A 26,115-nucleotide genomic window follows, 5' to 3' on the forward strand; every position below is an offset into this window, starting at 1 on the left:
AGAAATTAATTATGCATAACTTAAATATGCTAAAATAAATTTCACTATTTAATTGAAAATCATCTGTTCTATTTGATATCAAGTTCTGCAGATTATAAGAATTATATAATTAAAATGTAATAATTAAAATAGAAATCTTTTCAATTTAAATGGAACTATATGTTAAACTCTTTATCACTATGCAAGTGCAAATTAGTTTTCGTCCAACGTCAAGTACTGCAGATTATAAGAATGACATTTAAATAAAATAATAATAATAAAAATTCAATTAAATTGAAATGTAACAATATTCTAAAATGTGTATGATTATAATTGCTTATGAGTTATGACACTTAATGTCAAGTACTGTGGATCATAGAAATGACATTATTTTAATAAAAGTAATATATATATATTTTTTCAATTAAATATAAATGTATCAATATGCTCAAATCTAAATCACCATTTAATTGCAAATGTATTATATTGTCCAATGTCAAGTACTGCAGATTATTGGAATAACATGATCTAAATAATTAAAATGAAATTTAAACAAATTTGTCATTTTCAATTAAATTTAAATGTGACAGTATGTCAAAATCTAAATCATTTAATAGAAAACGAGTTATACCTCCCAATGTCAAGTACGGCAGATTATAAGAATAACCTTATTTAAATAAAATAATAATAATAAAAAATTATATTAAATTGAAATGTAACAATATTCTAAAATCTGTATGATTATAATTACTAATGAGTTATACCAATTAATGTCAAGTACAGCAGATTATAGAAATTGCATTATTTTAATACAATTAATAAAATGTATAAAAAAATAAATAAAGATTTGAATTGGTTTTCAATTAAATGTAAATGTATGCAAAAATCTGTATTTCTATTTAATTGCAGATAAATGATATTGTCAAGTAATACAATTATTGAACTAATATTATTTAAAAGAATTATTAAAATATAATATTTGTTGTTGCTTTCAATTAAATGTAAAAAACTATCATCTATATCATTTAATTGCAAAAAAGTTATAATGCCCAATGTGAAGACTGTAGACTATTTAGAATGACATTTTGAAATAAACTGAATCAAATTCAACATTAAGAAACTAATTTAAATTGTATTTTAAAATATATATAATATATTAAATATTAATATATTATATATATATATTTAATAGATAATATATTTAATATAATATAATATTTAGCAAAGTACTTTCATTTGCTTCGTGCATTACTATAGTGCAGTTTTTTCAAGTTTCTACAAAAAAATAAAGAAAGAAAAACCGATACTTCAGTAAGTGTCATATGAAGAGACATTCCACGAACAGTATTCAAATATTTTATTAATTTTAAACATTTTCCCTTTCATCAGCAGAGTTACAGAGGTTTAGAAATCAGCCCTTCTCATAGAAGGAAGTTCTTGCTGAACATCTGGTGTTTGCAAGGGGTTTCTATTTAATTCCACTGTTACCCATTGTCTGAGCTTTGCACACCCCTTTGCCAGTAACCTCAAAGGCAGCTCCCTTGTAAGTGGCCACACATTGGCCATCAGTGCGCAAATCCGGCTGGACCTGCTCCCACACTTTCTTCTTAGGGTTCAACTCTTTATCGGGCTCACCTAGGCCAACAGAACAAAGAGGCAAATAGAGTGCAGTACTGATTAGGTTTTCCCACAACACACTTTCCAAGAGCTTTAAAGGAGTATTTTGGTGTATAATTCTGAATGTTACCTGGGAAGCCCTGACAGGAAACTCTGTCTCCAGGCGCAGCTCCACTGGGAGGATCCAGGATCTCGACCTTCTCTGGAGAGCTGGCACACATGACCATGGCCTGGGACAACACGCCTCTCATCTTAGCAGGCTTCAGGTTGCACAGGAGCACAGCCATGCGGTTCTGCATCTAAAGATTGAGATGGCTTCATCATGACTCTGCTTACAGATTGGTACAGCATTTACAGCAATCTTGTTTTTTGTCAGGCTCTTAGCAGTTAAACACTATTCTAAAAATAACATATATTAGTTATGACACTGGAAAATGAGAACCCACTCAGAAAAGACTTCTCCCAAAGTGTGTCTAATCCAGAACAAATCTAAAAGTTGCACAATATTTTTTGTATTGGCAGTGAAATACATTTTGTGTTTTGCAAAGTTTGCTGCTTCAGTATTTGTAGATTATTTTTTCACATGTTTCTATGGTATACTGGAAAACAATAATAAGCATTTCATGAGTTTTAAAGGCTTTTATTGGAAAAAGCATTCAATAAATGCAAAGAGTCCATATTTACAGTGTTGACCCTTGTTCTTCGTAACCTCTGCAATTCGATCTGGCATGCTGGATACCAGCTTCTGGGCCAAATCCTGACTGATGGCGATCCATTCTTGCCTTATTAGTGCTCGGAGAAGATCACAATTGTGGGCTTCTGTTTGTCCACTCGCCTTTTGAGGATTGACCACAGGTTCTCTATGGGATTAAGATCCAGGGAGTTGCCTGGCCACGGATCCAAAATTTCAATGTAATGATCTCCGAGCCACATCATTATCACTCTTGCCTTGTGACATGGTGCTCCATCGTGCTGGAAAATGCACGGAAGTCTTCGCCTCACTGATGCTGGTGCTGATGCACTCACACCAACCTGCTGCCAATATTGAGCTCTGCAATGGTGGTGACATGATTGCTTAGCTGACTCCTCAGGAGGAGATGGTCCTGGCGCTTGCTGGACAATCTGGGACGTCCTGAAGCCTTCTTCGCTGCAGTTGAACCTCTCTCCTTGAAGTTCTTGATGATCTGGTAAATGGTTCTTTCAGGTGCAATATTCTTTGCAGCAATTTCCTTGCATGTGAGGCCATTTTGATGCAAAGCAATGATGGCTGCACGTCTTTCTTTAGAGGTAACATTCCTAACAAGAACACAATGATTGGAAGCACTTCTTCCCACCTTTTATAGCAATCAGTCTGCTCTTATAATCCAATCAGAATGATTTCACCTGACTAGTACTTGTTCACACTTTCCCAGGTGCTGCTGATATGATGTTGGCTGGTCATTTTGTGCCAGTGCCAAAAAACTGTGCAATTTGTGTTTATGTGATAAAGTAAAACATTTTGGCCAATGAAGCTTTTTGCAATTATTTAAAATGCATCTGATCACTCTGCACAATAATCTAGAAACAATGTGAATCAACACCGCAACAACTGAAGCAGAAAAATTTGTGAAACACAAAATGTATGTCACTGCCAATACTGTATATAAAGAACAGTTGGTCAACTTAACTGGATTATTCATTTTAAGGAAAAGGAAAAAGGGAAGCAGGACAAAACAGACACCAAGATAAAACAAAATACATAAAAAAAAAAATACATTCACTTTCAAATTCATTACAAAATTATCTTTCAAATTTAAAAGATATTCAACATTAATTCAACTCTATAAATGCACTCTATAAACTGTAATTTAGTCATAACCAGAAGGGGAATCCCCAAATGATTAAATGCATGAAGGAAACAGAGACTTTTTATAGGTGCAATGAAGAATATGGACAAACTACTAGGAATCCCCTAAACAAATCGTAAACTCTGGGTCCTGGAAAATAAAACGCAAGTCTATGTAGGGAATTCTATATGGAGCAGGTTTATGGATCTCCATGAGCTGTGGTTGTACAGACATTTTATATGAAATAGTAAAAGTGAAATATCCCCCTTCAAAATATTCTGACACACAACACCTAATCAACAAGAATTACATTCATTTACTGGCAAACAAAGATTGCTCTTTAACAGCATTTACTACCAAAACATTGTCCAGTGTTGGGGTGTAAATACTTACTCTGGCAATGATTAAATTTGATGATGATTATTTATTACTGATTGCTTATATATAAAAAATAAGACAAAAACGTGAGTGGATATTTTACACTAGTGGATCTGGTGATTTTTTTTAACCAAAAAGTAATAATTTTGTAAACAAATTATATAAAAGTAAAAACATTTAGTCATTTACAACTGCCGAGTAACAACACAACTTGCTGCATTGATATACAAGTCAGAATGATCTGTTTAAATATTAGTTTAACCGTTTAAAAAAAATAATAATTTGGGGCCAATTTAAAATAATTAAATTATGCAATGCGGTAACGAATAATCATATCTTTTGGTTTTCTTCGAACAATTAAAAAAAAAGTAAATAATCAAATGAAATCAAGCATTACCACTTGGTTATTCAAACACAAGCCATTTTATACTATTAACGTGATTACAAAAGCTCTCTGGGATCCCCTATTCTGATTGGTCAATGGCACCATCTAGTGGTCTGATATCTCTGAGTAACAACTGCACTTCCGGGGATTATGATGTAATAGACCGGACAACCGGGTAGTGCGAGTCATCTTTTTTTGCTTCTCCGATCACTGTGCAATCTCTACAAGTGAATAAAACAATTACAACTCAAATTAATGTTTCATGTCCATTTATTGGTTTATTTGAGGATTCAGATGGTCATTTTCACAAAATAAACACCAACAGAACTCCAATGCAAACCAGTGGTGGATTTCAGCTGTTCAGTGATTAATTCTTTGCATTATTACTAGGGCTGTCAATCGATAAAACATTTTTATCGAATTAATTACATGGTATCCCACGATTAATTAATCGTGATTAATCACATATACAAATATTTGCTGAGAAAGCCCCTTATATAAATATAATTAAATATATAATGATGAAATAATGATACATAGTTATCTTTAAATATATATATATATATATATATATAAAAATATTCAGATAATTAAAATGCATTACATTCTTGTGGCAGAAGAGTTCATCATTGATAAGACGATACAAATAGTGGTTTTAGAATACAATGTATTGTTTTCTACCATATTATTGATCATAAGACAATCATTGTCACACAGTTCACAGCAATCCATTTCACAAGTGAATTTGTCAATCAGTTGGAGATTTATTATAAGGGCTTGTTTAAGGACCGTCAATTTACACCTGCGTCAGACATGCTTGTGTAGCGTCTCGGGTACGTTGCATCATAAACATAAAATGTTTAGGTCACTGTGTCAAGTTAAATATAGTTTAATACTTGGAACACATCTTGAGATCTCTTAGTTCGGATTTGCGCTCCAAGTGTTTTAAACGTAAGAACGTGACGCATGTTTGTGTTGTTCTGCTGCTCAAGGTTGTTTTCTTCACTGTATAAACTGCGCATTGCCATACAGCTGAATTTTCATTTACTGCCCTCTGGAGTAAACAGGTAGAAACAGGTAGTACTAAACAGGTAGTACTAAACAGGTAGTACTACAAGCTAGAATTTCTCAGGAATCTTCCATATCAGTGTGGGCATTGCGATTAATTGTGTACATTTTTTAACGCGTTATTTTTAGTCAAATTAATCGCATTGAATTAACGTGTTAAATCGACAGCCCTAATCATTACCTAATTTCATCATTTCAACGCAAATTAATATTTTGTCAATTCATTTATTTATTTGGTTAGTAGCTGTGTAATAAGCTGTATAATGTACAGTCAGCTGGTTGTAATCCCAAAATAAACATGCCAGGGTGATTGAAGACCTGTTCCTGATCGAACCCTGTCTGGGTTTATTTTACGAAAACAACCCTGTCATGTTGGCCTTTACATCGCTTATAACTGAATTGCAGCTACAATCGATTTGTTGATGTACAGAAAGCAAATGCAGCCAAAACTTGGCTCAATGTAAACGCAGGTGTTTTGTCAAGAGGTAGAGGGTCAAGTACCTGCTCCAGAGGGATGTGTTTTACCAGACCACTGACAACGGTGCGTGGAGACGCTTCCCCAACATCCACCTGCTCAACGTAAAGGGAGTCAGCATCAGGATGTTTCTCGGCACTGATGATGCGGCCCACTCGCAGATCCAACCGAGACACATCCACTTTTGCCTCCTCCTGAGGAGGGGTCGCTGCCTTCTTCTCCTTCTTCTCACCTGGATCAACAGAGAGGAGAATTCACTGCCAAAATGTGACACTTTGGTATCTTAGTGCAAAAACCCACATCTTAATCATGAACCAACCTCAAACCAGCATTTCTATAAATCATTGTACTTCAGCATGATCATCCCTCCTTTCGACAAAAATGACACTTATTATAGTTTGCGCTTGTTTCACAAAATTCAGCACTATTTGCCCGTCAATTCACATCGCGCTATTATTGCCCATGGAAAGCAAGTGGTAATTTGCATTAAAGAGATCTTTGTGTACATTTTCTAGTGATCATGGCAGCAGTAATTCATTACACAATGATCAAATAGTGTAAATTCAGCTAGGGCAGTGGTTTTCAAACGGGGGTCTAGGGTGCAACGAGGAAGTGCTAGGAGGTCCGTGGACAATTTAAGAGAAAGAATAAAGTATTCATAAATGTAATTTTTTTTGTATAATCTAACGGTTTCTCTTCAGGTTTATATGATTAACATTACTCAATTATTTGGATTATACAATAACGATTTAAAATAAATAAATAAATCAATATAGGCCGATAACGCAACTTTGCCACCTAATGTACATAATTATTACTATTTTTTTTTCTCTCCATCAGATCAGTTTTTGCTTTGGAATTATGCTTAAAAACGTACAAAAAGGTACAATTGTTATTTTATTGTTCTAACAATTAATAACTTTCTTGTCCATGTCATGTATTCAACAGATTCAATCCATGTTCATCTCGTCCTGAGAGAAAGTGAATCTTCGGGATTTCAATCTTGTCCAGTTCGCTCTGACCGCACTCAACATAATTTGCAAAATCTCAGTGTTTAAGTTTATTGAATAAATAAATAAACACATGTGATGTTGCATTGATCAATTCAATCCAAGACAAAAATTCACAGTATATTAATATCTGATTATATGGGCACAGAACAATTCACTCTTGCTGATAATGTGAATATATTTTGTACAGATATTTTCATGTTTGTGGCTCCAAAGATGGTTGTAATTGCGAAAGTTATGGATCATCATCTAGCACTCCATAAATGTTTGTGAAAAGGCATGTTTACAGAATCACTGTACCAACCACAGTAACTGTGTCATTCTGGGGTTTTATTACATTACACATCCAACCGGAGGAAATGTGCTTTCAGTTTGTGAGGTGCTTTTAACGCAACTGTTTGAAAGAGCTTATTTTTAGAGCTTGGATATTGCTCACCAAGGACTTGTTGGGATTCTTCAAAAAGTTTACAAGTGGAAATTATGCTGGTCTGTCAAAATCTGTTTCCGAGCTTTTCCCAAAAGCGCTATAGGATTCAGCCAACAATGGCTTCCGTATGCCGTTTGTTTCTCTTCACTTCAGGTCATTTGAAAATACTGCAAATGTATCATAGTTGCGGGAATTGAGGGGTGGGTGACTTTCTCGGACCAACACTTCACCTTGCAAATCTTGCAAAATCTCACATTTGCACATAGTCTAAGAGCTGTTGGAAGGCTTTTTGTGATTTAATAAATCACAAAAGTCCGTATCAGGATTTACATTTTAATTCGATTAATTTTTTGTGCTAAGTCTGAATGTGCCAAGATTACAAAGTGCCTTCCAATATGTGAGAAATCAAACTGAACTGCCAAGAAATAAGATGTGAATGAACAACAGGTGCAAGAGAGGCTCTCAGCTTCACCAAAACACATCATTCATCAACACTGATGGAGAAGAGAATAATGAGTTTGACATCTGGCCCACAGGAATGTAGAGAAACCTGTTTTACCTCAAAACTAGTGGCATAAATAATGTACAAACAATTATCTGCAATCTGTACTCAGAATAGAGCTTTTCTAAGTTGAAAGGACATGAGTCAATAAAAATGACAATCATTTTCATAATAAATAACCATGAAAGGGAAACAAATTCATACCAACTGCTCTATTGTTTAGGGCAGGAACACCAAGAAACAACATTCTGCAGACGAAAGTGGCATCTACAAATCTGGTTCGCCTTCAGTTTCCTTGGGTTAGACTTGAATTCACATTTGACATTTGATGATTAAGTTTTATCCACTTCTATTAAAGATATGTGCAGCATCCAATACAAATTAGATCATCCCTATCTAGTTTCCTTGTATCTTTGATTGCATATCATGCGAAAATTACAGGGTTTTCTGGCTTTACATAGTCATGACAGGAGATGACAAATTGGGTATAGCTTTGCAAAGACAAGTTATTATGCAATTGTGAACTGGTTTTTATAGTGGCTAGACTTTCAGAAGGTATATATTTAAAATGTATTTTAGTGCAATGCCCCCCCCAGACTTCCATTATAAGTGCATTACTATTAATGCGATTTTTTGCTGATTTCTACAAACATTTTAATGCGGCAATTTGACGGATACCGTCAATACAGCTTAACTTATTTTAACCTTAAACAGTTTAAGTTTTTCCTTTAAGTTTGAGCTCATTATAATGCATTTGTTTTACCCTTTACAAATATAGAAAATGAAATATTTGTGAATGGGAGTAGATTTACCAAAGTATTATGCGTTCTGCTAATTCAAAAAGAAGTTCTATGTTAGGCAAGTTCAATTAGTGCTGTTGGACAGATAGGAAATTTTCTGACGTTCCAAACCAAATAGCTTTGGACTCCAATACAAACGAATAAACAGAAATATCTGAAAGCTTTGCCAACGCATGTATGAGAACTGTTATAAAGGACTATATTGCAAAAAACTATTAAGATTACCCTTTTTCTCAGCTTTCATTTTTTTGGTGGCATCATTGTCTTTGGCTGGAGTGGTTTTTGTGTCTGGAGCAGCAGGGGTTGCTGGGGCAGGTGGCTCCGGGGCTGTCGGTTTAGACACACATTGGACGTTGGTCTCCGTTAAAGGCATTGGCACCTCTTTCACTGACAACAAAGAAATCACATTATTTTACTTTGTTATCAGCAGAAATATGACTTTGTCAATTGTAAATGCTAATTTTGTTAGTCTAATAGAGCTGTTCATGAAAAAAAAACATCAGAAATTCCTGAACCCATTGTAAATTAGCCTCCCTTGTTGGTCTGCAAATTGATAGGGAGGCTAATTTACAATGGGTTCAGGAATTTCTGATGTTTTTTTATGTTTTTTTTTTTTTTTTTTTAGAAAAGTGGTTTTGGATTAATGAGTTAATTAAGGTCTGAACAACTTCAGCTAACATGCTGCTACATAAGGACACCAACGGTTCATTGACAATCATACATTAAACACAAATGTTATATGACTCATAAATCAAAAAGCACTTTTTTAACAAACTCATTGGAAATTCCTAGGGAAACATATTAGAGGTCAACCGATAGTGGATTTTGCCGATACAGATAGCTAAGGTGGTGGAAAAGGCTGATAAACTAAAAAGAGGCTAAAAGAGTCCAAAATAACTTAACTATTAACAAGCCCGAAATGCAACAGGGACTCTTATTTTGAAATTACTGAGCCTTGGCTTACTAACAATGCTTTACAGTTAACTATTAACCAAATTAAGGTTTTTATAGCCTATATATATATTACATATTCATCAGATTAAGGGTAACATAATATCGGTAATATCGGTTTTGAGGAGTAAATATTGGTGTTGATTAATTTGTAAAATCGATATATATCAGTCTACCTTTAGAACCCATGTCTAAAAAAAAGCAAATTTTCTTTCATTTTTTAGGACTACAAAATAAACTGCTCATTGATAAATACAAAGAGGAGTTGTTAAAGGTCAACATGAAATCCTGTTCGCAACTGATGTATTTCCAGGTGAATCCGTACATTAATTGAGTAAAAAATGGAGGGAGGGACCTGGATTGTGAAATGTGACGTAGTTGGATGGGAGTGGATGAGAAATGAAGAGGAATTTGTGGTTATGAGTGGGAACAAGTTATTCCATTTTGATAAAAGACTACAAAGCCAATTTTTAAATTTGGAATAATGTGCACTGATGAATTGTGCACAATAGGACCACGAACATGCGAACGAGCTCAATTTTTATGTTGACTTGAACACCTGCACTCCTGCAATTGCAGGCACCGCATCAACACAGATGCAAGTGATTTCAACACAAAATTCTGGAAACAACATTTGATGGATTGGTGTATTGGAGAACTCTTCAGAGAAGCGATTGATCTTCCCAGGCTGAAGAACCAAATCATCTGTGATTGCACTGTATGGTTCAAGATTCCCTATGGATGGTGATATACCTCCTCTCTTCCTTTCCTTTTCCAGAACTTGTTTCTTCAGTTCCTCAACGTCCTTCCTGAGTTTGGCATTCTCCTCCAGGAGCTTCTTCTCTTCTCTAACGGTGGCCTGCACAACTACACCAGAAAACATGTTCATCATTTTTCTGTGATTATTAAAAATCAATACGAGTGGACAAATATTGCCCCATCATAAAACAGTTCCACTGTTTATGTAACCAAGTTTTCGGGGAGCAAATGGTACACTTTTGCACTTCCAGATCTCCCACTCACTGGCTTTCTCCTTCAGCAGCTGGACTTGCTGTTTGAGGTACTCAATGATCTGATCAGCCTCCGCAGCCTTCTGTTCCAGTCTCAGGAGTGAGGGTGTGTGGCCTGACATCTTGAACAGGGATTGTACCAGGAACCTGAAAAACAAGCCAAGACAAAGATCAAACACCACAGGAACTCTTAGTCACTCATAAACATCTGCAAAAAAAGGAAAGAGGACCCATAAGCACACCCCCAATCCCTATCTGGGAAAACATATATGGCGCTTAAGCATCAAAAGGGCACGACCTCTTTAAATGAGATCTTTTAGATTTCTGACGCATGTAAACATGAGATGTATTGGCAAGCTGTATATGTTTTTTTAGTTTGAAATTTATACCGAGTTGTAGCCAAATTTCTGTCCTTATCCACTTTCATGGAGGGGAATTACAATGAAACATCTGTCACCAGCCAGATGCTCAAAAAAACAGATCGTCTGAATGCCAAACAACATGTGAAAACCTCAAAGTATAAATCCTGCATTCTAATCTCAGTCGTAGAAGCAAAACTTGTTTTTGATTGTCACGTTAGTACCTTCAGACTTCGTTCAGACAGGCTGTAAAATATATATATTTGTTTTGCAGTCTGAACAGCAAAAAACAACATGAAATTTTATGTTTACAAACTCTGAAATGATAAAAATATGTTATATAGTATTATATTATGATATGAAAATTATATAATAATTACGGCTGCCAATCAACAATATTTTTTAATCAATTGAATTACATGATATGCTGATTAATTAATCGAATTAGTCACAATGAATCACATATATACAGTGCTGTGAAAATTTGCCCCTTCCTGATTTCTTCTATTTTTGTGTATTTTCATACTATATTGTTTTCTTCCACATAAATAAAAAAATACAGTTTTCAAATATATATTTTAATTGAAGCAATAAGCAACACCTATATTACCCATGTGAAAAACTTCAAACTTAATAGCTGGTTGTGCCACCTTTATCAGCAACAACTGCAACCAAATTCTTTCGATAACTGGAGCTCAGTCTTTCACAACGGTGTGCAGAACTGCTTTAGTTCAGCCACTTTAGGGGGTTTTCGAGCATGAACGGCGTGTTTAAGATCCTGCCACAGCATCTCAATTCGGGTTCAAGTCAGGACATTGACTAGGCCACTCCAAAACTTTAATTTAGCTTCTTTTGAGCCATTCAGGGGGACTGACTCCTATGCTTTGGATCATTGTCTTGCTACATAATCCAGCTGCGCTTGAGCTCCAACTCACGGACTGATGACCGGATATCCTCCTTAAGTATTTTCTGATAGGGAACAGAATTCATGTTTCCCTCAATTTTTGCAAGTCACCCAGGCCCTAAGCAGCAAAGTATCCCCACACCATCACACTCTCACCACCATGCTTGACCGTAGGTTTGATTTCTTTTTGTGGAATTCTGTCTTTGATTTACGCCAGCTGTAACGGGACCCCTGTCTTCCAAACAGTTCCACTTTCAACTCACCAGTCCACAGAACATTCGCTCAAAATGTTTGAGGATCAAGGTGTGTTTTGGCAAAATGGATGTCATTTTTTATCAGTGTATTTCTGAAAGTGGAGTCATGAACAGTGACTTATATTTATGCGAGAGAGGCCTGCAGATCCTTGGATGTTGTCCTTGACTTCCTGGATGAGTCGTTGATGTGCTCTTGGGAGGAATTTTGGAAGGTCGGTCACTTCTGGGAAGGTTCACTACTATGCCAAGTTTTCACAGCAGTTCATTTAGCAATTTAATTCTTCAATCTGTCAGAGATATCTATTATAAGGGCATTTCTAAGGACTCGTCCATGTATACGTGTCAGACAGACAGACACTTTTAGAGTTTTATGTTACTGTGTTAAGTTAAACATAGTTTGAAAACATGTCTTCAGATCCCTGCATTTCGGAATTGCGCTCCCTCCAGCTGTTTAAATGCAAGAATGAGTTCTCATCTGGTTTGTTGTTTGTACAGCTGCATGTTGCAATCAGCTGGTGTTTCGCTTACTGACCCCTGCTGAAAAAAGGTGGTACTTCAAGCTTAAATTCTGCTCTGAATGGTAGGTATTTTCCATATCTGGAGATATGATTGTTTTTTTTTTTTTATAGTGTTATTTTTGTGTAATTAAATCGCACTGAATTAAGGTGACAGCCCTAATAATAATAATAAAAATGAAACTTTTCTATCAAATCAGCTTTCAAGTAGAGGTTGACCAATATTGGATTTTGCAAATATCGATCTGTAAGGTGGTGGAAAAGTCTGATAATTGATTAATCAACTGATTGATTTAAAATCGATTTATTAAATGTTAAAACATTTTTAATCCACATTAGGTCAATAGTCGATCATCAGCAATTGGTAAAAACAATTAATCGGTCTACCGACTTTCGAAAATGCTCTCTTTTACTGGATAATTTGGAAAACAATGATATAAGCAAAAGAAAAAATCTTTTCAAACGAAAATGGATTAGTGTGGACGTGGCCTTACACTGTTTGTAACCATGAGTGATAACTGTCTATGGAAACTTCAGAATGCCATTGACAATCTCGGGGTCAAGTTGATCACACAAAATTCCCAAACAAGGAAGGGAAAGGAATCAAACCACAAGCCGTCTAAACGTGTGTACTGAAATTGCATCACTGTCCTCCTGTCCCCAGCACCGCTATAAAATTGTTTGTGATAGAGGAATCCTCTTTGGCTCCAGACAGGATCAAACAACAGCACATTTCCATTGAGTCCAAAGACAGCTGGTAAAGCAACACTGACATTACACATTTGGCTCCGACTCATCCGCTGCACACAAAAGGACTGAGGGAATTTTTACAAGGCGAAGGAAAAGAGCAGAACACATCATAACACATAGAGCAGGGTGGTGCTGGAAACAACAGCTGGCTCGTGATGAAAACAAAAGCATTCGGATGAGGAAATTAGAAACACAAAAAAGCTGGAGTTGATAATATCGTGGATCAAAGTCTCTTGTTTTTGAAGTTCTTGAACTCCTTTAAATGGGCCTGTGGTGGAAGAATTTATGAGCACCATGACAGGACTGTTTTCATTTCATAACCCCTGAAATTATGAGTCGGGATCCAACACACTTACCAAAAACTGTCCAAAAAGCTCAGTCATCACTGCTTTCACATTAAAAGAATTGTTCACCTAAAAATGAAAGTTCTCTCATCATTTACTCGCACTCATGCCATCCCAGATGTGCATGACTTTCTTCTGCAGATATCAAACAAAGATTTTTAGAAGAATATCTCAGCCCTGTTTGTCCATACAATGCAAGTCAATGGTATCCAAATCTTTGAAGCTACAACAAGTTAGCATAAAAGTAATCCATATGACTCTAGTGATTAAATCCATGTCTTCAGAAGTGATATGATAGGTGTAGGTGAGAAACAGATTTAAGTCCTTTTTTACTATAAATGTCCACTTTCACCAGCCCTCCTAAGTACTCTCCAAAGAGTTCTTCTTTTGTTTTTGGAGATTCAAATTGTTTGTGCATATTGCCACCTACTGGGCAGGGAGGAGAATTTAAAGTAAAAAGGACATAAATATTGTTTCTCACCCACACATATCGCTCTTATGACGACATGGATTTAACAACTGAAGTTGTATGGATTTCTTTTATGCTACCTTTCTGTTTTTTGGACCCAAGTTCTGGTCACCATTAATTTGCATTAACTGGACCAACAAAGTAGACTAAAATTCTTCATTTGAGTTAAGCAGAAGAAAGAAAGTCATGCACATCTGGGATGGCATGAGGGTGACTAAATAACGAGATAAGTCATTTTTGGGTGAACTATCCCTTTAATCTTGTCATTCTAAATATATAATCTATTCTATTGAGTCTGTCTTTAAATAATACAATTTCATCTGAATGAATCTTATACTAATTCAATACTTGGGACTGATTTAATAACAATTTATATAACAGCAATAGCCACCAATATTACAAGTGCATTGGGACCCAAACAAAGAATATATTCAATCTTTACCCATTTTACTGCTTTTGGGAACAAAAAATGTGTGCAATAAAAATTACGTTTGCTGACTTGGTATTGTGCATGACTAGGCAGCCACCTCCTTGCTGCATATATATAGGTTTTGGATAGACTAGATTGACAAATGCTTATCAATAATACTCTTATGGTTAAAAATGTTTACAGTGTTCAGTGACTAAAATGTCAATATGACTAAATGCTACTAATATGACTAAAATGTCAACAGTTCTCACTGACTAAAACTACATTAAAATGCCCAGACTTTGTCAACTAAAACTTGACCAGAAAATAAATAGAAAATGGTACAAGGTTGACTAAATATGATAAAAACTAAAAAAGACATTTGACACAAGACTAAATTAATAAACAGCTGACAAAATTAACACTAGTATTCAGTTGCCAGGTCATTAGGAGTGTATTCATGTTTTAATGTCACTTTTTTTTATCAGTATGGTACCACCTCCACCTCATTTTAAGCCAGGAAAAAAACCCTGTTGTGTAAAGCTTTCTTTTGACACCAATTTAACATGGCAAGTTTTAAGATTGCTGTCATGTTATACATTCCCACAGCTGAGCTACAACATTACAAACAAGGTGGTGAAATCTAAAACAGTTTTATCACCACATGCTCTCTCTAACAACGGTGGGACAAACAGATTTATGATACTTTTTTGGCTTAGAACACATCCTTGAATTAGTGCAATAAATTGTAAAAGAGGTCTGTTTCAGGAAAGGATTCTATTAAAGTAAATTAGAACAAGATCAAGGCATTTATATCATATGCGGTCTCGATAATATATACTCAGGCAAGAAAATAAATAAATAAGACATATGACACCTAAACCAGACACCTAACAATGTGTATGTTGTTGTTTTTATATGACTTGTTCATCTACAGCAGCGCTACTCAACACGTGGCCCGCGTTGTGAGACCATCAGAAATATATTTATCTGCAGCCTATCAAATCTGTATGAATTGTGAGGGGTCCATTTTTATGAGGATTCACGCTAGTTCTCTACATTGCTAAATCCCGTTAGACAGGAAATTCAACTGAAAGGGGTTGTTACAAATAAATACATAACAACAAATAATCCGAGCATGGCTGATATTATGAGAGGCGGTCAGTCTGCGCACGCGCGTTCATACGTAGTACGTGTGCGCTGGCGCGTGGCCTGCCAATCAGACATGCGTGCTCGTAAACTCACTTGAGAGTTAACCACTGATTATAGATCAGTGGAGTTAACGCGTCGTAAATCTGTCCAATCTCTTGAATAGCTCATCAGAGATATGTACTCGTCATGACAACAGTATTTGCAGGAAAAGAAAATTACAACAGTTTTTCGTGCAGTGACGGCAAGCTTTATAGCGATCTACTTTGCCGCAAAAATGCTTAATGGGGTGATGTTGAACAGTCACGGTGTTTATTAGTTGTCAATCACAGTGACAAGAACAGAACTGATCTATATCAGAAACTTGAACTGTTACACACCTTATGATTAGATGTGCATGACTTTCTTCTGCACAACACAAATACACATTTTTAGAAGGATATTTCAGCACTGTAGGTCCATTCAATGCAATTAAATGGTGATCAGAACTTTGAAGCTCCAAAAAGTACATAAAGGCATCATAAAAGACACAAGTGATGAATTATATATCTTCAGAATTTATATGATGTGTGAGACACACACACACACACACACACACACACACACACATACATACATATAATCATACAAATTAAGAGTGCAGCCCTTGAGGGTACAGGGATCCAGCTTTGCAGCCCCTGACCTTTCCGAAGTTTGGTAGACCTGATCTACATATTCTGGGCCCCCTGCCTCTATATTGCTCTGGGCCCATTTCCCATTTAAAATTAGTGTTTAGAATTGTGTTGTGAGGCCCCCCTGGCCTTTGGGCACCCAGAATCATTACCACCTTTCACCCCACTAGCTACGGCCCTGACAGGTGCACAGAACCTGTATGACCTGAAATTATAAAAACAAAAGTAAAACTCACTGGAAGGTAACATTATCAATTTTTCACATTACATCACACAAAGGACCACATGACCAGTCCAATACAACTATCTTAATCTCAGCAACCGTCCTGTTGTTTGTCACTTTCACTCGTGGATTCAAGTAATCCTGCCTGACTGTAAATAGTCATCTGAAACTGTCCATTATAACAAAAGAAATTACTGAGTGCACCTTGAAGACAATCAGCACAAAGTCAGAAGTAACAACAATTGAATCATTATTATTGTAAATAACTGTAACAAATAAATTGACGCAGATGTATATGTTAGATCCAGCAACAATATGCTCCTTTAGCAGATCTGGGACGGATACAGACGCATCGTGACTGATAGCACTATTAATATCTGTGTCTGCACACACCATGCTGACTGTCACTCAACGCGGCTCGTGTACAACTCTATAACGGCTCTTCTACAACTGCTTTAACAACATTTCTTTAAGCCATTACATACACAAACAAACATTATTACCGAACGGACATATCTATATGTGCTCTAGTACTCACATAAAAGTGCAATCGGATGTTATCTGTACGCACAGGCAGCGCACGAATTCAGCCTTTCGCTTCTGACCCGTGTCGCGCACTGATGACGTGTCAGTCACGTATCGTGCAGCTGTTTACAAGCGCAGGAAGAGTCTACTGATCTATCAAAATCACACATACATATCTGGGAAATTATTAATAGAGTTGTTATCAAATGGAGCACTTTTCCATTTCTATTAAACAGGTATGTTGTTGTTATGATTTTCAATTTGTAATTCACAGTTTATAGCAAGTATTAGTAATTGTTAGGCATTCATTCATAAATGCATGCACATGTGCATGCATTTAAAAACTGTGTTGTTATTATTTATATCTATTTTAGTGTATGATCCTGTCCGACTATAGGATATATAGAATATAAAATATTTATTTTTGGAAACATTTTACTATCGTTAATTATAGCTTTCCCTAATTTAAGTTTATTTTAGAAATCACAACATGGACAATTGAAATAAAACAAAGCCTTTAAACATAATATTGTTCTACATGTCAATAAAAAATTTATAAAAAACAAACAAACAAATACATAAATAAAAACTATAAAATAAAAAGTAACTATGTTATTCTGACAGAACTGTTGTAGTCATACCAAATTTTAATATTAATAAGAAAAAAGTGATATAAAGGAAGTGATTCAATCTACTTCATTGTTTTTGCTACACTTTTTAAAATATATTCAATGCATTGATGTAAGAATGGTAAAAAGGTGCTATCTTGCTATGGCCTAACTACAATTGTTACATTTATTTATATGCTTTATTCCAAAGTGACTTACAAATGGTACGTACCACAGGCACAAATACAACAGGCAAACTCTGGGTACCATGCAAGAACTAATTTCCTTTTCTTACACTTCTCTTATTATAAAAACAAAAGTAAAACTCAAAAACTCACTGGAAGGTAAAATTATAAATTTTTCACATTACATCACACAAAGGACCACATGACCAGTAAATAAACAAATGCGATATATGAAAGAATGCATTTAAAACTGTCTATTTATTCTTTTCTTGTGTCAGTGTGTTTAAGCGTCAGGCGAGTCATGCATCCCCTCAGAGATGCTGAGCTGGGGGCCTTCAGCTTCTTTGCCTCTCCTCTTCCTCATGATGTGTGCGGGAGCAATGGTCTTCCTCTTACCTCCAACTCATCAAGATCCTGGGGCACTTCCAGATCATCAAGACCATCCCCCATCCCAGACTGTGCCAATATGTGGACATCACCAGAGGGATAGCATGGTATGGCTTTGGTGCTTTATTGCCTGTTGTGTCTCAGTAAGTGACTTCAAAATCGTAAAGATACCCAAATCGTATGCCCACTATTTAGTTGCCAAGTTGCCCTTTTGGTCTGTTTTACTGGAAGAGAAAGAAAAGGATGACCTATGCATGAACTAAACCAATGCATGTCACTGTTGTAATGCCAAGTTGTTTTGCAGTTTATGGTGTTGAAATGTGTCCCCTGCCTTATCTTTTGAATTATGCAACATTTGGTTCTGTTGGTTCTGTTTTTAGTTGTATCCTCTTTTATCCTATTGATGTTTATCTCAGTGATTTATTGACCTTATTTGTCTGCAAATTCCAGCTGTAAGAGAGTTTCTTTTTATCTTGGGTTGCTTTTATGGCTATGTTAGTCTAGTATTTATCGTAGACAATGCTCTTTGTATCATGCATGATTCCTCGTTGAGAAGACGTCCCTTTGAGATCGATCAAACAAGATTTGTTTCTAGTCCTTTAGGACATGTAATTGTGGTGGGAAAAGTTATTCAGGTTTATTAGTGTTATAAATTCCTTTTGTGTTTGAGAAATGAATTCAATTGAAGGTAATCCTCTCGCTAGAGGGAAATTTGTATTTCTGCAAACATTAAAGTAAATTTGAAGATGCTCTCCTCTTCAAGGAGCTAAATTGTTTTTGGGATTGTACTGATTCAGATGCGAATAGTATAAAAGTGTGATTTTTGGGGCAGTTTTTATTTTTTATTCATTATTCATACTTTCTTCTTCTTCAATTTTTTAAATGGCGGTTGACAACTATTTGTTGCATTACCGCCACCGCTGGACTGGAGTGTATAACAGGAGTTACATATTTTCTATAAAATTAAATTCTTTTCAAAAGGCCTGTATTCTTTAAAAACAAAAACAAAAAATGCAAAATCTTCCAAGCCTTTCTTTGTAAAATATTCCTATATTCAAATACACTTTCATTGGCTTCTACTTGAGCAATAAGCCTCTGCCTATCTTGATAATATTTTTGACAATGAATTAATACATGCTCTACTGTTTCAGGGCTACACCTGATACAATACCCACAGTTTCCATCAACATGCTTTTTCATTAGAAATAAAGTACTATTAAGTCTGGTATGCCCAATTCTCAGCCTGGACAATACCACTTCCTCATGTCTAGTTCTGATTGAATCTGCAAACTTTTTAACTTTAGGCTGTATACTAAAAAGATGTCTCCCACCGGGTTCATTATCCCAATAGACTTGCCATTTTTCATAAGATCTTGTTTTAATAATGCTCTTAACTTCTGCTTTGCTGTATTTTATGTCCACATCAATGTTGTCTTTTCCTGCTGCTTTCTTGGCATATATATCAGCCAGCTCATTCCCCTCCACCCCTATATGGGCTGGAACCCATAAGAAGGAAAATTTTAATCCCGCCTTTTGCAATCCACTCGCTAACTGTAAAATATCCAGAAGAATGTCTTTCCTGGACCCTGAGTGGGAATTCTGGAAACTTAAAAGAGCAGAACTAGAGTCAGATGCTATAACTACTTTTCTATTACCCCCATTACTTTCTACCCATAACAGGGCAAACCATATAGCTACAAGCTCTGCCGTATATACCGCCAAATCATCATTTAGCCTTTTACCTGCAGCCAACCCCAATTCAGGCACCACATGCGCCACTCCCACCCTCTTATCAGTTCTTTTCGAAGCATCTGTAAATATGATCATATCCTGCCTGTAATGTTCTGCTATATATCTACTAACTCTCCATTTGTCCACTTCCTTCTCCTGCTTTTCTTCAAGTAGCCCTAGATCCACTTTTAGTTCCTCAAAAGTCCAAGGGGGAACTGTAGAGTATGGTACTGTAGTACAGATATTAAGTTCACTTAACCCCATATTCTCAACTTTTTGTTTGATAGACCACCCAAAGCTTTTAACTCCCTCATTCAGTCGCTCTTGACAGTTTCTTAATACTGGCTGTGCAATGTGATCATCATTATGTCCCATAAGATTAGCCCAGTACACTAGAGCAAGCTGATCTCTTCTCAAATACAATGGCATCTCCCCCACCTCCACTTGGATGGCTGCCACTGGAGAGGTTTTGACTGCTCCACTACATATTCTCAAGGCTTGGTTTTGCATTACATCAAGTTTATATAATAATGACTTGGAGGCTGACCCATATGCTACACACCCATAATCAAACACTGATCTCATTAGCCCAGTGTAAATTGTTCTCAATGCTGACCCAGATGCACCCCACTCATTATTCATACCTGTAACTACCTAGCACTGATTAATTGGTGCACACAATTGGTTTGGTGAGCTCATTAAGCCTTGAATTTCATAGACAGGTGCATCCAATCATGAGAAAAGGTATTTAAGGTGGCCAATTGCAAGTTGTTGTTCTCTTTCACTCTCCTCTGAAGAGTGGCAACATGGGGGCCTCAAAACAACTCTCAAATGACCTGAAAACAAAGATTATTCAACATTATGGTTTAAAGGAAGGCTACAAAAAGCTATCGCAGAGATTTAAGCTGTCAGTGTCCACTGTGAGGAACATTGTGAGGAAATGGAAGACCACAGGCACAGTTCTTGTTGAGGCCAGAAGTGGCAGGCCAAGTATAATATCGGAGAGGCAAAGGCGAAGGATGGTGAGAAAGGTCAAAAACAGCCCACAGACCACCTCCAAAGACCTACAACATCATCTTGCTGCAGATGGTGTCACTGTGCATCGTTCAACAATTCAGCGCACTTTGCACAAGGAGAAGCTGTACGGGAGAGTGATGCGGAAGAAGCCTTTTCTGCACACACGCCACAAACAGAGTCGCTTGAGGTATGCAGACGCATATTTGGACAAGCCAGCTTCGTTTTGGAAGAAGGTGGAAACAAAGTGTTATTTGGTCACGACAAGGGGCATTATGCATGGCGGCAAAAGAACACACCATTCCAAGACAAACACTTGCTACCCACAGTAAAATTGGGTGGAGGTTCCATCATGCTGTGGGGCTGTGTGGCCAGTGCCGGTACTGGGAATATTGTTAAAGTTGAGGGTTGCATGGATTCCACTCAATATCAGCAGATACTTGAGAATAATGTAGAGGAATCAGTCACAAAGTTGAAGTTACGCCGGGGCTGGATATTTCAACAAGACAACAACCCAAAACACTGCTCAAAATCTACTCTGGCATTTATGCAGAGGAACAAGGACAATGTTCTGGAATGGCCATCCCATTCCCCAGACCTGAATATCATTGAAAATCTGTGGGGTGATTTGAAGCGGGCTGTTCATGCTCAGCAACCATCAAACCTAACTGAACTGGAGATGTTCTGCAAGGAGGATTGGTCCAAAATACTTTCATCAAGAATCTAGACACTCATTACAGGCTATAGGAAGCATCTAGAGGCTGTTATTTCTGCTAAAGGAGGCTCAACTAAATATTGATGTGATATTTCTGTTGGGGTGCCCAAATTTCGTTTTGATGCATATTGCACATTTTCTGTTCATCCAATAAACCTAATTTCACTACCAAATTATTACTGTGTCCTTCAGTTATTTGATAGATCAAAATGAAATTGCTGATCCAAACACCCAATTATTTATAAATGAAAATCATGGAAATTGTCAGGTGTGCCTTTTGCATACGCCTGTGTATATATATATATATATATATATATATATATATATATATATATATATATATATATATATATACATACATACATACATAAACTATCAGGTAAATGAAGCTTGGTTGTATCATTTACAATGAACAACAGAAAACAATATTATGGATTTGCGAACATCAAAATATGAAGTTATATACACAGAGAGAAAAAAAAAAGAAAAGCATAAGATTAAATCATATCATTTATGAAACTTGCTCATTTTGTGGTTTTGTTGAAGAAACAGCTCCCCGTTTATTTTGTGAGTGTAGTATAACCAATACATCTTGGATTGACAAAAGCTCTTATGTTTTTAGCCCCACAAATAGCTTTAGTTTACACAATATGGCGATGACCTAACGTCACATCAAAACAAGTCAAGCGTAATCGAGCACACGCTTCAATCTACAATAAGACAATGATAAACAGGATCCGTCCACATCATTATCATACAAGAGACAGAAATGTAAGAATAAATACAAAAATAAATAAATGTGGGAATATTTAAATATGGAAATAAATACAGGTGGGAATAAATACATATAAAAATAAGATAATAAATAAAGGAAATGTATTAAGTTTTATAATAATGGTAGTACTGACTCATTTGATGCCTTAAGCATGATAAGACATGTCTAAAGAAGCATTAAACACTTAACAACTTAAGTTACATTTAGTTACTTGTATATGCATAAGACACATTGATTTTGAATGGAAAAGCATGTTCGAATGAAACAAATAACTCCCATTTGTTTTTCATGTCATACGAGTTAGATTTTAGTGACATTGAGGAAGTTATTTGAGGAAGGTTGAACTCATTTACACATTCACAATTCAGTATCGAGCATTTCCCAAATTTAATTAAAAAAAATTTAATCTAAGGCTGAATTTATCTGCAAAACATAGTTGGCATAGCATTTGTACATTAAGCTGTTCGGACCGAATTGATTGTGGAAATGTAATTTTTAGGGTCAGAGGTTTAGAACAAACACTAACTAGATTGTTTGAGATATATTTCTAGAATGTTTCCTTGCAAGCACCTTAATTACTAAAGACAAGAAAAAAATGACTGAAACAAGAAACTTCCATTTCTTACAAAAACATCAAGTCATTATTTCCAATCAGTTGTTCTTAGAAAATCTAGCATTATTTCACACAACCCCCCCCTGAACTTTCCAGAGGAACATGCTACTCATCATTCTGATCTTTCCACAAGCGTTTCTAATTTCTAAGAAATTACTGTTCATAAGACGTGACTTATATGAAACATGCACAGGAAGTTCAACATTAAAACTATTTCCAGTAAAAGTAAAGAGGAATGCTTTTTGCGCAGTCTGATTAGAATCATTTATTAGTAATTTATTTGATCCTCATCATTTCTATTTTTTTTAATAAAGTATCTAAAATAAAAGCACTTCTATCATGAAGACACGCAGACTTGAGTGAAATTTTAAGATGACAGTTATTTGATGGATATAAAACAGAAAAGTAATGTCTCTCTCTTTGGCGTAGGCCCCGTCTGGCGGTCCGAAGAAGTTGTACTCGGAACCGTCATATCCTGCCGGAGATAGGAGGCAGGGGCGAGGTGCCTACCCCTGTGCAGGACGGGACTCAACTGGTGGTGGTGGGGTGGTGGAGGTTGACGTGTTAGCACACTGAAACAGCAATGTGATAGATTGTGATCAGGCTTATAAAGCAATGGCTTACATGTGATTGACTGGGAGTTACCCCGCTGATGGTGCGATGATGTACAGCTGCTAGTCTTCCCGCTAGAACTACACTGCACTTCCATTTCCAGGTTATGGCTGTGATGGGGAATATCACAAATCCTGAACTGATCATTTATAAATCCAAATCTTTAGTTAATTCTAACTTGTTTATATTTATTTATTGATATACATGAGATTTTATTCATTAAATCTCTTGAAACTTATATCAGAAAAACTGCTTCTGTAGTGTTGATGACCACAGGAATGTGAGCTGTTGGGAAATCAACAATTTCCTCCCTTTAAGAGATATTCACAGAGGCTGCCAGTTAGACTGACCCAATGGCTTGCTTGCACAGATGAAATGTTTGTCCTCAAATTGTCTTACATTAAAATGCAGTTTAATGCAGTGCCTTTTACACTCAAAAAAGTAATGTAGTATCATGCACAGAAATGTGAATTACATTTTTTGAATTACATATAACTGGTGCTTTAGTACTGATTTTACAATTAAGACCACTCATTTATACTCTTTTTTTTCTTTCTGATATCTACTTTCTAAATTAGACATTTCATTATGAATTCTAATGCCAATTTAATTAATTTTAAGGCCGTTAAATACAACCATGTTATTTGTAATGCGATATAAACCATTATTCCTTAAAATATACCATGTGAATTTTAATAAATGTCAGTCAAAAGATTGAATTTGAAAAAATGTGACATCAGTCAAAAGATTGAATTTGAAAAATTGTGACATCAGTTAAAAGATTGAATTTGAATTTGGACAATTGTGAAATAAGTTAAAATATTGCATTTGAATTAATGTCAAATAAGTTGAAAGATCTAATATTTTGATTACTTATTAAGTTAAAATATAAAATTTTAATTTCAATAAATATGACCTCAGTTAAAAGATTGCATTTGAATTTGAATAAATATGAAGTAAGTTGAAAGATCAATTTTAATTTTAAATAGTTGTGAAATAAGTTAAAAGATTGTTGTATAATTTCAATAAATATGACATCAGTTAAAAGATTGTGTTTCAATTTCAACAGATTGACATCAGTTAAACTATTTAATTTGAATGAATGTGAAATCAGTTCAAATAATCTTATAGTTATGATGGATGCATTCAATTGTTCTTCTCTCTTTCTCGCTCAGTTTGGAGAAGGTGCTACAGATTGCCTATGAAGTACTGGAAGGTCTGGACTGCATGAATAAACCCCCCTGACCCCCCACAATGTGCTCCTGGATCGTGAGGTATGTGAAACATTGAACTGTGTTGAAAACTCAAAGACATTCTGTATGATGTAAGAATGATGTAAGAATACATTTTTAAGCTGACCTAACTCAGCCAGTTAGTATTTTTGTCTATTTACTCTTGTTAAAAACTCAATGAAATGGCTTAACGAGCAGTTTTCTGTCCTGTGTTGACATATTTCCTTTTGAAACAGGAAGTTGGGGTGGGACATATCAAAGGGTTTGTCTTTTTTTTTTATAACCAATAAGCTAGAACTATGATTTGCTACTTTTTGGTCAGTTGCATATAAAAGAGCATATGATGTGTGTAGTGCAATGTTTTCTGTTTGTGTCCTGTTATATTGGAGTCTATATCAGGGCACAGAATATAATTCTGCTGAGCAGAAAGTCAGCGCATGCTTTAAATCTTGTGCACCTTTTTAAGATGCATTATGGCTCTGGACTGAAGCGTCAGCCTTTCATGAGGAAAAGATCAATGGGTCATGCTGTGCTCTCATAATAAAGAAATATGAACTCAAATTAGATGTGCATTATAGTGGCCCATCTTTGTTTTGATCAAAAGCAGATCCTGGAAATCAAAACAGCTTCTTTATATGGCATCATAAATAACATAGCACAACCAGGGGCCCTCATGTTCTCACAGGGCTTGTTTTGTAATAACCGGTTGTGATTCGGGATTTCTGGGTGATGGCATGTCTTCTTCTGAATCGATCTATCTTCTAAAGGGCTACATCTGCACTCTGAAAGACCTTTCTTCTTTTTTTGCTTTTTGTTCCTCCAGGTGTCCATCTTACCTGCCTCCAAAGGTGATTGCTCAAGGCTGTTTTTGTTCCAGTGACCCCTCCATCATCCCTCTTCCTTCAGGGCCCAAAACAGACGTTGGTCTCTTGGGGTTCTTCTGTTTGAAATCTGTGTGGTATGCTCTCAAAGTTTTCATAAAGTTGCTTCTGACCAATGAGGACTGTGTTGAATTTTATTTTTCAGAAAATCTGATTATGTTCCCCATAATACATATTTTGTTTTACATATATTGGTAGCAAAATATTGTGTGAGGTAATGAAGATGGCTGTGTTTGAAATGGACTTCTTAGGTAATGCATAATACATACTTTGTAGTGTAACAGTATTCTGCAAACTAATAAAAAATTTATGGTTTTAAAAAGTATGCTGTATACATACTGTATAACATAATGTATAACAAC

General features: G+C 35.8%; 1 protein-coding gene and 1 long non-coding RNA gene across 2 annotated transcripts; one reads left to right on the forward strand and one right to left on the reverse strand.

Moving 5' to 3' along the window:
- Positions 1-1,325: 1,325 nt before the first annotated feature.
- On the reverse strand, positions 1,326-17,114 carry LOC127651816 (aminoacyl tRNA synthase complex-interacting multifunctional protein 1-like). Its single transcript, XM_052137843.1, has 7 exons — positions 17,014-17,114; positions 10,442-10,575; positions 10,172-10,285; positions 8,693-8,854; positions 5,755-5,960; positions 1,727-1,895; positions 1,326-1,614 (listed from the first exon to the last, which is right to left on the reverse strand). Coding segments are annotated over exons 1-7 (954 nt in total). The 5' UTR covers positions 17,016-17,114; the 3' UTR covers positions 1,326-1,447.
- LOC127651817 (uncharacterized) lies at positions 17,109-25,975 on the forward strand. Its single transcript, XR_007971619.1, has 4 exons — positions 17,109-17,236; positions 18,072-18,287; positions 24,816-24,914; positions 25,696-25,975. It is a non-coding gene; the product is annotated as an uncharacterized LOC127651817 (long non-coding RNA).
- The last annotated feature ends 140 nt before the right edge of the window (positions 25,976-26,115 follow it).

The sequence above is a fragment of the Xyrauchen texanus genome, chromosome 11 (genome assembly GCF_025860055.1).
Source record: "Xyrauchen texanus isolate HMW12.3.18 chromosome 11, RBS_HiC_50CHRs, whole genome shotgun sequence".
In the NCBI taxonomy this organism is placed as follows: Eukaryota; Metazoa; Chordata; class Actinopteri; order Cypriniformes; family Catostomidae; genus Xyrauchen; species Xyrauchen texanus.

Excerpts from the sequence above, each read along its gene's own strand:
- LOC127651816 (XM_052137843.1), bottom strand. Across the intron at positions 8,855-10,171 it reads AAAGGAAAGGAAGAGAGGAG|TGAAAGAGGTGCCAATGCCT; the intron begins GTATATCACCAT and ends CTTTGTTGTCAG. Across the intron at positions 1,615-1,726 it reads TTCCTGTCAGGGCTTCCCAG|GTGAGCCCGATAAAGAGTTG; the intron begins GTAACATTCAGA and ends CTGTTGGCCTAG.